General features: G+C 32.7%; 1 protein-coding gene across 1 annotated transcript in view; it reads right to left on the minus strand.

Moving 5' to 3' along the window:
• LOC145678378 (limbic system-associated membrane protein-like) overlaps positions 1 to 12,296 on the minus strand; it is an 869,469-nt gene that overhangs the window by 34,762 nt on the left and 822,411 nt on the right. The window contains exon 5 of the mRNA XM_081748453.1: positions 8,807 to 9,091. Within this exon, the coding sequence (XP_081604579.1) occupies positions 8,807 to 9,091 (285 nt within the window). The remainder of the gene's footprint in view (positions 1 to 8,806; positions 9,092 to 12,296) is intronic.

The following is a 12,296-nucleotide window of genomic DNA, read 5'->3' on the forward strand; positions in this document are numbered from 1 at the left end:
TTCTCTCTCTTCTTCTATATCCATTTCTAGCGTAATATCTTTTTCTTCGTCCTCAATTATTTTAACAAATTTCTCCAACTGTCTCTTAGTTCCTTTCTATATTCCAAGGCAATCATCTACATTTATCTAAAAAACATTATAAGATTTTGTCCTCCCTCTTCTTTTACTTTTTGTTAACACCTGTTCATTACAATCTCTGGTAGTACCGGACTCAGTCCCGAACCTATGCTTAGCCCCTCTTTTATTCTCACCAATTTTTCACCAATCATACATGCACTATTCTCCCATATCAGTTTTTGAGCCTTCAACACCTTCTCCTTTTTCCATTTTCTTATAATCTTATTTTCCATTTCTTCTTCTATTGTTTTTAACACGTACTCCTTCTTGATGCTCGGAAACATTGCCTTTACATCAACACTGAACAATATGGTTCCTCTCTTCTGATCCCATTCGTTCTAGGGCACGTTTGACCCTCCTTTGTGTTAATCACTCTGCTACTCTCCTGTCCTTCTCTTATCTCTTCTGCAATCTGTTTTATTTCTTCTTCCAGTGGTTCGAAGAAATGTTCCTACAGTCCATCACCGGTCTTTATTTACTTTCTTTTTTATGTATTTTTTGGAAACCTTTCATATTCGGTATTCTTCCTGTTTTATTGTTTAATTTCCTGAAACTTTGTTTTTCTTTCTCCTTAATTATTTTGATTCTTAGATCATCTTTCACATCTTTACCTTACACTACTTCATACGTGTCATCGCATAGTTCTTCCAGTTTCTTTTTGTACCATTCCTTCTCCATTACCACTGTCGTTCCTCCTTTATCTGCCTGTTCTACCACGATGTCCTTTCTTCTCCTTAACTTTCTTAATTCTTCTTTCTCTTCTTTCTTAAGGTTTTCTGCTTTTTCTATTTATGTTTTGTTTTACTGTGGCTACTTCTTTCCTCCCAATTCTTTCCCTCTGCTCTGGTTCTTTTATCTCCATAATTACTTGTTCTACTGTGAATACTATCTCTTTTACTTGTCTTCTCTTCTCTCACTTTAAACTTGTAACCTAATTCCAAACATTTCTTTTCTTGGTCTGTTAATTTTACATTTCCTATTACTACTACCCTATTCGCACTTACTTTCTCTTGCTCAGTCCATCCAAGCTTCTTTCCTTTACATGGTATTACATGAGTAAATGATTCATAACCGCTGATGCATCCCCATTACAGTTAACTGGAATGAGTGCATCAGTAGGTTATATTGTAAGAGAGAATTGCGTTTTTCCTTTTTTTAGAAAGAAAGATGTGAGAATATCAAAAAGGGGTTATTATATTTGGACGTGTCTAGGGGCATACAGTAAATGCTGTTACCTGATTCGTTTGGTAAAATAAAGTGGACTTATCAAAGAGTTTACAAGGAATGGTCTAATATGCGTGTGAATGCAGAGCTACGTGAAAACTGTTGTCGCAAAATAATCCTAAATGAAGAAAAGTCAACGAATTCCACGAACAGATAAAGTACATTTATTTTAAAACGACAGTAGTGGGTACATTCCATAAATGTGGGTATAATCCAACTGATTTCTGAAAGAACATTGAGAAGGAAATTTTATGTATTTGATATTTTGAGTTGCATTTAAAGAAAGAACCACTCTACACTGAAGCAAATAAAACTACATATTTTGTAAGTAAAACTACATGTTTTAAATGAGCTAACGGACACACAAAGAGCGATATAATGGTCTTGAAACGTATATTATATTGAGGTCTGACAAGTCACTTATTTATATTGTAAAGGCATCAAGTAAACCAATAAGCCCATTCAGTGTATGGTAGATATGGTTCAAGAAGGTTGAGTTGAATTTCAGTTTAGCGTCCCTTTCAGCAGCGAGGCTATATAAAACGTGGACCTACTGATTAACGTGGAATCCGAACCACATGAGCTCCCGCCGGGAATCGAAGCCGGATCTCCCGCGCCAAGGGCGCGTATGCTAACCGCTTAGCTACGGAGGAGCTCCATGGTTCAAGAAGGATCTATGGTGATCTAGGGGAGTTTTCTTTTTTTTTTTTTTTGAAATGACTTAGCTCCACTCATGCAGAAGAACGTGACAATGAACCAACATATTTATTAATATTCTTAGTGGCCAAATGCTGTTATTTCTCCAGAATTTTCGTGAATATTCAGTGGAAACTAATTTTTTCAAGGAGGCAATTACCTTGCTAACTAATCTCGAAGCATTCACAGGTGGTTTGAGAAAAATTCAGACTCCAAATAACACCTGTTCTGGTCTAAAACGTCTGCCGATTTAAATCCAATTGAGCATCTACGATTTTGGGAACAGCTTATGAAGGGTACAACTAGGGTCATCGTATTTCGCTGGAAGTGTGTATTTACTGATGATGATGATGTATTTACGAATGAGTGAGGTTATTCACATTGATCTGACACAGAATACAGGCGGTTGTCTAGTCCACTTGGTATTAATAAAGTCCAAACGCATATCACTTAGTATTAATAAAGTCATTTCGAAGTATGGCTAATTTTCTTGCAGGATGCGCATCAAATGTTTATTAAAGAAACAGTCTGGCTAGTATAGAAATATAACGAAAGGAGAGAAAGAATATAGAGACCAAAAGAATTGAGAGAGTGGATTTTTGGTAAAATACTATATCTATACTTATTTGATTGAAATATTAAAAATATTTTTATACAAGGTTTCTTGTTTTATTTTACCTACAATTTAAATCCTAAATTTTACGCTACGACGGAATTCATTTAAAGCTTTTATTTTGTCTTGTTTAGTACTTTGTATATGATTTTCAATAATTGCATAAAAGTGAAGGAAATATTCCTTTAATTTCCTGTATAAAAGAATGCAGTAACCAAAATATTTTTGTAAGAAGGATAGATATATAGTACATCTTGTGATTGCATTTGGTGGCATGATCTTCCTTCGTTTTCACTAACCTACTAAGTATAAAGGGGAAGTGCCTATTTGCAGAAGCGTTTGAATTTTTGAAGGAGATAGACCAAAACAAAGTTGGATCTTCAGATATTTTCACTTCCTAAATTCATTAATTCAATTTCGAATTACAACGTACTCTGCATTGCAATTCTGAAATACACGTACAGTTTCATGCTTGAGCTTATTTCTTTTATTCAAGTTGGACAATAATCATCTTACAAGCAAACGGCCGAATAAAGGCAGAATCTTTTTTTCTTTCTTTTTGTTCTTCATAGTTGTAATTTGATTTGATTTGATTTGCATGTTTAAGCGTCCCTTTCGGCATCGAGCCTATATGAGACATGTATCTACGGTTTAGCGTGTGATATGAACTACATGAGTTCTCGTCGGGAATCGAACCCAGGTCTTATACGCCAAAGGCAATTATGCGAACCACTTAGCCATGAGGGAGTTCTCTTTGTAGTTGTAGTTTGTATGACAAAATAAGTGACCATGAAAACTTTCGGATCTCGATCGTCATTGGTTTATCAGAAAAACGTATTTAAAACTTACACCCTTTATCAGATTTTCTTCTTCTGGCAAAATCAAGTTTCTACTTAAGCCCAATTAAAGTAGTAGTGCCAGTAATATTTCATTTAAATTAAGTGTTTTTTTTTCCTTCGGTATAAGTTTAATTTGAATACTCGTCAAAACAGGAACACAGGGAAATGTTTTAAAAATTCCGCGAGAGAAGTTCACCTTTCCTGATTTAATTCGCATAATTCCATTATAACTTGGCAACTCGATATCAGAAAGAAACAAGAAAACAAACAAAGTAATAACTCATTATACTGTATGATTATTGTGTTCATAGCTTCAATATTTTCTTACTTGCAATGAAAAGCAGAGTATCTAATTTAGCAAGGTGGAATATAATGTTTATTCAGATAAGTTCTAATTGAAGTATAATCAAATTCTTATTTGAATTGCAGTTAATTGGGGATAAATTAATAGTTTAATTTTAGAAAATTTCCTATAACAATTCCCAAATTCATAATTTATGTGGTTTTAACTTGGCAGCCAGTCTCTGTGACACGTAAAACAACTAGAACATATTATTTGTAACAATGGAATCCTCTAAGTTTCGTATTGATAGAAGAGATAGTACCTAAGGAAAAATAGTAACAAGTTTGCGCTACATTGCCTATTTTTGTGCAAATTTGCTGAGTAGAATAGGAAAAATACGGTGTCTAAAAGTGGGAGTTTTTGATAAATTCGGTATATAAATTTTTTATAAGTAAACACGGTACACCTATCTCACGTTTTTGAAAATTCCCATTTTAATGGGAAAGGGACATCTTTTATATTGTTTTGTCTGTATTGAAAGTGGTCTCTTGTTTGTGTCTACTTCGCGAGAACCCGACTAAAAGCTTAGAAATGAATTTTGAAACATTCTCAGTAGCTTCTTGGAACTAAGTTTCAATCATTCTTTTAGTTAGAGGAAGTATTTTAATGGGGCTATAGTGTTCAGGATTAACGTTAAAAATAGAGCGTCTAACAAAGCCTTCAAATTGGAAAGGTGAATCACTGTATATAAGTTCCTCATTACAAATAAGAGGATCGAGACCCAGCATTTTCGAAAACTCGGGTCCAACGGTGATGAAGGTGTAATTCCTATATTTTTAAATTAAATTAACAGTCTGTGTTGTTTGCAATCTTGTCACGGAGAACTTCCAACCCGTTTGAAAAGAATTTGGAATGTAGTACCTATCTCAAGAGATTTTGCATGTTACATTGATTAATTGGGTTTTCCTAAGGGAGCTCAAAATGTATCCCGAAAGTACAATATCTTATAGAGTTTTATAACTACACTTTGATTGAATTGCATACCCTAAGGGGTGAAGGGTGTTCAAATATTTTCCATAAACATTATTTTCTCATGCGAAGAATGGGTGTTTCAGCTAGCTTTCGCTTTAATTAAGTGTTTTTTTATCCTAATTCATTAGAATAAATTGTTCTCTTCTGCAAGTTCATAGCTGCAATGGTATTTTTTGCACGTGACAACTAATGAAGTCACTGAGTGCATGGATACTAAATAATAAAATAAGGTACGACAAAGGAATTTTTCTAAATCCACATGCCACAACTGTTTTACATTTAAGTCTTCTCTCAAAACGAAAGTGTTCCGTCAATCTTATATTCTGCATAGTATAAATGACGAATTAGCTGATCTATTTGCTTTCTTTACTATGGTTATTAAAAGCCATAATTGTTTAATTCTTTGGAAAATGAGAAAGTAGTGTATTATTACATAGTGGTGCTTTGTATAATGTATATATAAACATATTACACTTTCATCTCTACGTGTCGTATTCCAATCACTCTTGCATAATTTACAAGCTAATGAAAGGATGTCAATTACCTTACGTGATGGTTAATCAATATCTAAATAAACTATTATGATGAATAGTTAATTATTTGCTCAAACGACAGCAAAATCAGTGAGAAGAAACAATAATATGAGCTACAAAATTGTAATATGATTTCCTCAAATCAACGTTTTCCTTCAACAGCTTTAATATCTTTGAAACAGAATGACAATTTTATTTCCTGATATAGAGATTTTATTAGATAAATTTAAAATAATATTGAAAATATTCAAATTCCGTTATATGTTTGCACAATGTGTACATGTTAACAATGAGTCTCAACTCTCTAGATATGTTGAGCATAACTGATATACGTCATCACTCAAATGCTAACCTAATCAATATTTCAGTTTCCGGAATGTTAGTATATTGCTATCTATTAATATTCATGAATGACAATGATTCAATGTTTGGAAATATTAAACCTGTGTCGAGCAGCCGTGATTCTGAACAACGGAAGCATCATTTTACACCTGACCATAAAAGTCTCAGTATCATGCTGTCATTTCATGTATACCTGGAGATAAAGTAGCTAGTTATAAACAGTAAGTTCGAGTTTAATAACATCTTGTAATTTTATTTAGAACTACTTATCCTATTAAATTGATATGATGGCATTTATAATTATTTCTTGTAAGCGCTGTTCTCTACCGTATATCGCAGAATTACATAAATACAGTATTGTTATCATTTTCGTGTCGCCATTAGAGAAAATCAATGTTATAATCAAATATAGGAAGTAAATAGTTGATTGTGCAAAACAAGTTTAATTACTTAAACTAATACTATATCTTAAACTTACCTGAAACGCTCCACTCAAATACGAACTTCTGCTCTAAATGTACTTATTTTGTTTTCCTGTTAATTGAATTACTCCTTCTTTGTTGTCACATAGGAAGTCAATCATTTTGTACTGTGCTTTGTAATATTTAATGTATTATCATTTATTATATTTCAAACAATTATCGTCAACCGTGGTAGATCGCACTAATAGGAAATTAATCTCATTGACTGGATGATGGATTAATTTACGTTAGTCTGTTTTCAAATTATTTCTTTTTAATGCTAAATTAGATTTGGTTCTGCAAGTTTAAGATCAAAATTGTTAACAAATTTAGTTAAATTTAACTAAACGTTTCTTCTATTGTAGTTCGACCTTTCATTTTTTTTAAAAAAAATGTTGTAGTCCATGTTCTGGATATTATTAAATATCCACTGTTTATGATTTTAATAAATTCGTGTTATGTTGAGAATATTATAAGAAAATATTTGGGGTTAATATGTCGAATGCCATATAAGATAGGTTAATACATTATAGAAATTCGATTGAATCATGTTAAGATTTAAGAAAACACAAAAATACGAACTAAATTAGTAAAACTGATTCGTAGCTCACTTAAATATTAGACGTTCATACTCCACATTCGAAACTATAGTCCTTCAAATTGTTAGATTGTACAAGTTTATGCATAATGACTGACAACCTACTTTTGGTAAGCTTAGATACTATTTTAATCATTAGGTCCCGTTATTATATACGCTCTGTCCTGAAAAGAGACATTTAACCGAAATAACAAATGAAATTCAGTTTAATAAATGTAATGAATTTGTTGAATTATATTTTATATATTCTCTATATTTTTTTTCAAACACGATTAACTCAAATATATATTGTAATAGAGCTAAAAGAGTTTTAAAAGGAAAAATAAACAATATTTTAATAACTATCGTTGATTCACTTTGTTAATATAATTAAAGTTCGAAACGTTATGTCACACATTCTACATAAGATATATATTTCCAGAAGTTATGCTTTTATAGATTCTTTTCTCAGAGAGTAATAATCGTATCTCAATCATAAGCTTGCTTTTGGCATTGGAGTCCCGAGTTATATTTCTCGCGGAAGCTTATGTGGGTTGGATTCCACGTTAAGCTGTAGGTCCGCATCTTATATAGCATCACTGCTGAATGGAACGCTAAACTAAAGATCAAATCAAATCACATGTGAATCATATTTAAAAATACGATGATTACATTTGTATATTGGTGAAAATAGTTAGCTGAACCAAGTTTGGGAAAAATGAGGCTTTTAATAACAAAATTGCAGTGTGTCCATATAAATTTAACATTTTGAGAAACTCATTCCTTCCTCTGCTGCTATAATGTTCATATAAGGAAAAAAGAATATAGGTCTCTCTAAGAAAATTTGTGATCTTCCGTCGGATTCATAATGAGTATGAAGTTAAACTTATTCATCATAAAAATATTAAAATATGTAAGCTTCCGTTGAGTCACTCTGAATTTCCCACATTTTGGAAGCAGCTGAACGATTTACAGTTGCTATATAAAATGTACTACTGTATCAAGGAAGAAATACAGCAATTTCTTCGAAATAAATGTTGCAGTTGGCACATAAACAATAGCTTTATATCACTGTTTGTTTGAAAGTAATTAAAACGTTAAACTAAACGCGGTCATCTCATCCGTGTAATTTCACACATAAATATTTGTGCTATACTTATATTTCTTTCTTGTTTTATGTTAGTTCAGACACTTTTCTCTCTTGTTAGTGAAAACAAACTATCGAAATTATGTTGGAAGTTGATTGGAAATAGTAAGATAATCACATTAAATCATAACAGAATATAAACTAAAATGTATAATATTTGTAATATGTCTAGCATTGACTGCTTTTGTGTTGATTCTATTTCAAGTTATCAAGGATTGATACTAAGTTGCAATTTTCTTCGGGAGCGCGGTGACTCAGTGGTCGAGCGCTTACTTCTGGCACGAGGGGTCCCTGACTCAATCCCCGGCCAAGTACGTTTGTGGTAGACAACATCGTGTCCCCGGGTTTTCTCGGGATACTCCCGTTTCCTCCTATATTTTCATTTCACTAATTCTTTCATCATCATTCATCTGTTTTCATTAGCCAAAAGGTCACACTCGTGGGATGTTAAACTGAAAGATTTCATCTCATTTCAATTTTGTAATCTTCTTCAGAATGTTATGCAAATTTTGTTAAAGATACTATATTCTTATGAAATATTATAAAGAACTAAATGGAAAGAAGTTCCAAGCTGAAAGAAATAACAAAACGTTTTTTCTTTAAATGGCACACATTAAAGGCCAGTGCTAAGAGATACTGTCTTAGTAGAAACCATGCATTTCAAATATAATGGTAACATATTATACATTGGTTTTTATTATAACTTTTGTTAAATTGTTTGGAAAATACTTTGTAGTTATCCAAACCAGTCATGGAGTTGAGTGATTCACCATTATTTTGTTTTATTTATTTGACTTTGATCTATACATTACAACTAATTTGAACAAAGTTACTAGAAATTAGTGTACTAATAATTTACAAGTGGCATTCTCATAAGGAATGTATGCTTTCTTATATTTCTACTTAATTACCTAACTCATCAGAAAATATGTATATGCTTACCATTAAGCACATGTACGTTGATACTCGCTGCTTTAGCATTTGACGGAACACAACTGTAGTTGCCGGAGTCTTTCTTCTGGGCTTCTCCAACCACAAGAATGCTGCTGTATCGATCACTACTCACTTCCACTCCACGTTCTTTGTCATAGTTAATCATTCGATCGTTGTGATACCAAAACACGTACACAGGAGCCTCTGTACTCTGCTTAAGAGCACATACAAGCTTTAGTGTGCTTCCACTTTTTATATGCATATCCGGCGCACCAAGAATTTCAGCTGTTGCCTCTAGAAAAGTAGAAAGATTTTTTTTTAATCCTAAAGTTTAGAGCAACAAAATTTAACAATAACTCTAAGCTGAGCAAAGTGTTGAAAATTTGAAAAGAAAATTTCACATAGTATTAATTTTATTCCTATTAGATTAAGATAATGAAATATCAAGAAGATAAGGAGAGTATCAACTAACCTTCGTTGAGTTTCTACAGTGTTATATACAGCGTGTTTCAAAACAATACCGACAACGTTTGGGAGATGATTCCTGACATCAAGATAAGACAAAAAGTATAGACCAACCTGGCTGCACAAATGCTTCCTTTTGGAGTTATAGGGTGCCGAAAACATGAAAAAAGAACTTTAAAGGTTCAAGGTCTTGGAACCTACCATAGTCAGGTCAAGATTTCATTTAGGAAGTAGTATGTGCCCTATCCAAATATCCAAGTTTCACAATCCTGCGGTACTTTCGCAACAATTTTTATAGAGGTATTTGGTGAGTACTTCAAATTATATCCCCGTAGTGAAACTCCCTCTATAAAAATTGTTGCCAGAGTAGCTTAGGATTCTGAAACATGTATTTTTGGATAGCGCACATATTAGTTCCTAGGTGAAGTCTTGACCCGAATACGGTAGGCCCCATAGTGTTTGAGATATGGACCTTTAAAATTCATTTTTCATGTTTCCGGCAGCGTATAATTTTGAAGTTTCGAATATGTAATTAGAAGCAGAACTAACAAAATAGCAATACTTGTCATTGAACTACAGAACTAAAAATTAGGTACCGTAAACGCGGGCTACTTGAACCCAATTTTGCAATAAATTCGTTCTTTCGGCCTGTTTTCATCCACGAAAACTCCAAAGTCATTGTCATAACCCATATTAAGTGGAACTACAGGCTTTATTGTACATATCCAGGACAGTTTTAGTTACATATATTGAAAACAAAACACAGGCGATTATTGTAAAAAATGGGTCCAAGTAAGACTCGTGTTCGGGCTACTTGAACCCACCCCCATATTTTCCTACAGAAAACCACTGAAATCTGCTCTGAGACTAAGTAGGACGTAGGTGTTCCAAGAACAACACTTTTTATTTACTGCAAACCACAAAGAGAACATATTAAGAGGTACTATCAAATATAATGACTGTAATAGCTGATTACGTTTTCTTCTTCTACAGCTGCACGAGCCCTATCTATATTAGCAGCGAAACTAGTCGTTGACTGGAGGTGCAGTTTCTAAAATAACTTCACCCAATCTTGACTGGGAAGATTGTCTTAGAAAGCAATGACAGTTCTCCCATGCATGGCTAAATAGGACTTCACAATAAATCTGAAATCAAGTTAATTAACGAGGAATCCGAAATCACAAACTTTATCAAGATGACTAGCGAAGGCTAATTCTTCTTCTTCAGTGAACACTTTCAGATGGCCCGGATTCTGCCTTGACCTATTCTTTAATCTTCTTTCTATGGTGGAACGACTTATCTTGAAGTGAGCTTCTGTTTCTTTTCGCGACATTTTCCCCGACTGAATTGCTGGTAAACATTCTTCAAGCTGTTATGAAAAATCAGCATATTTTTGACCTGCAGGCAATCTTTTATATTGATGAACCATTTTGTACCGGTATCCTTAAGGAAACAATGAAAAGTCCTTACTTGTGTGACACGTGACAACAGACCTTTATTTTTCATTGATAAAGATAACAAAGGATGGGGTGGGATAAAGATAACAAAAGATGTGGGACAAAATATCCATGTTTTCCAGGTCATATTTACACACTTCATATATTGTATAATGCAATTACGCACACATCTTATTGTATATGAGAAAGTTTACCATGTCAGTTTCATTAACCTATATGTAACTACTTATGTGTTTACTTAGCATTGGTTTCACTTCCTTGCAAATAGTGTCCACACATAAAAGTTTGGCGCTCAATAAATACACTCTTTTCGTCAACGACCTTTCTCACCAATGCTGCTCAATCGTAGCCTACCACAGAACTAGTTTCAATGTGTATACGCCTGCATTATGATCCCATCTAACGGATCTAACTCTGAACTCACTCATTATTGCATTGCATATGGGACTTTAAACGAGTTTTTGGTATGGGTCCAAGTAGCCCCTTAAGGGTCCAAGTAGCCCGCATTTACGGTACATAGTTTTACAAACGCTTACTTAACATCTAAGAAAGAAAACAAGAAAGATACATATGATAAAATAAAAGTTTAACTTTTCACTGGAACAAAATGTTGACGAGTATATTTAAAGAAAGGTCTAAAACACATTACATATTTTCACTTTTGTATATAAAATTGAAAAAATGACGACAGAGAATGAAATATTCAAAAACGCATTGTTTACCGAAAACATATTTTTCAAGTAACATAAACAAAACAAGCTCAATATTTCGCTTGAGGAAGAAAATTCTGAAATATTCCGAGTATTTGAATTAACTTTGACTGAATTCTACGCAAAAATCCATACTTTCATCGTGTCTTTTAGTCTGTTATATTTACCTTCAAGTGCAAAAAAAAGAAAAAGAAAAAGAAATAAATAAAATAAAATAAAAATAAAAAATTAAAAAAAGAGTGATGACAAAATTTCTATACATATACACACAAATATTGAATACAATATTAAAATGGTGTTATATATAGTACACAATGAAGGAAAAGAAAGAAAGTAAAACAAACAACAGGCAAAGGTGAACAAAAAAGGAGAAGAGGTGTTCACAAAATATTGAAATCTTTGACAGAAAACGTATTTTATATTTGCTGGAATATATCTTTATACGTATGTGCTTGTCTTTTCAAATTACTGAACCGAAACTGAAATTTCGTATAAAGTCGTAATAATAAAAGACATATTCTCCGTATCCTCTATCCATATTCATAATTTGGTTCAAGAATACGAAGCAATATCTAATGTGAGCATTTTGAAAAGATCTTTTCTTTTTTCGCAAAATCTGTTTACTAAAAACATTGGTTTCATTATCTATTCGAGTTTCAGAAACATAAACAACTTATTCCTAGCGATAAGGCTAAGACTATGAGTTTGTATCAAATAGAAAATGAAAGAAAAAGTATGCAAAATGATTAGGTTTTTCTATTGTTTCTATTTTTTTAAAATCCGGAGTTGATTAAAATTATTGTGGCAGCATTACTCTTTAAAATGTTACATATGGTAAAAGAAAAAAAGTGACTCTTAAACAACCAT

This window comes from Thermobia domestica, chromosome 2, assembly GCF_964235325.1.
Source record: "Thermobia domestica chromosome 2, izTheDome1.hap1.1, whole genome shotgun sequence".
Taxonomy (NCBI): Eukaryota; Metazoa; Arthropoda; class Insecta; order Zygentoma; family Lepismatidae; genus Thermobia; species Thermobia domestica.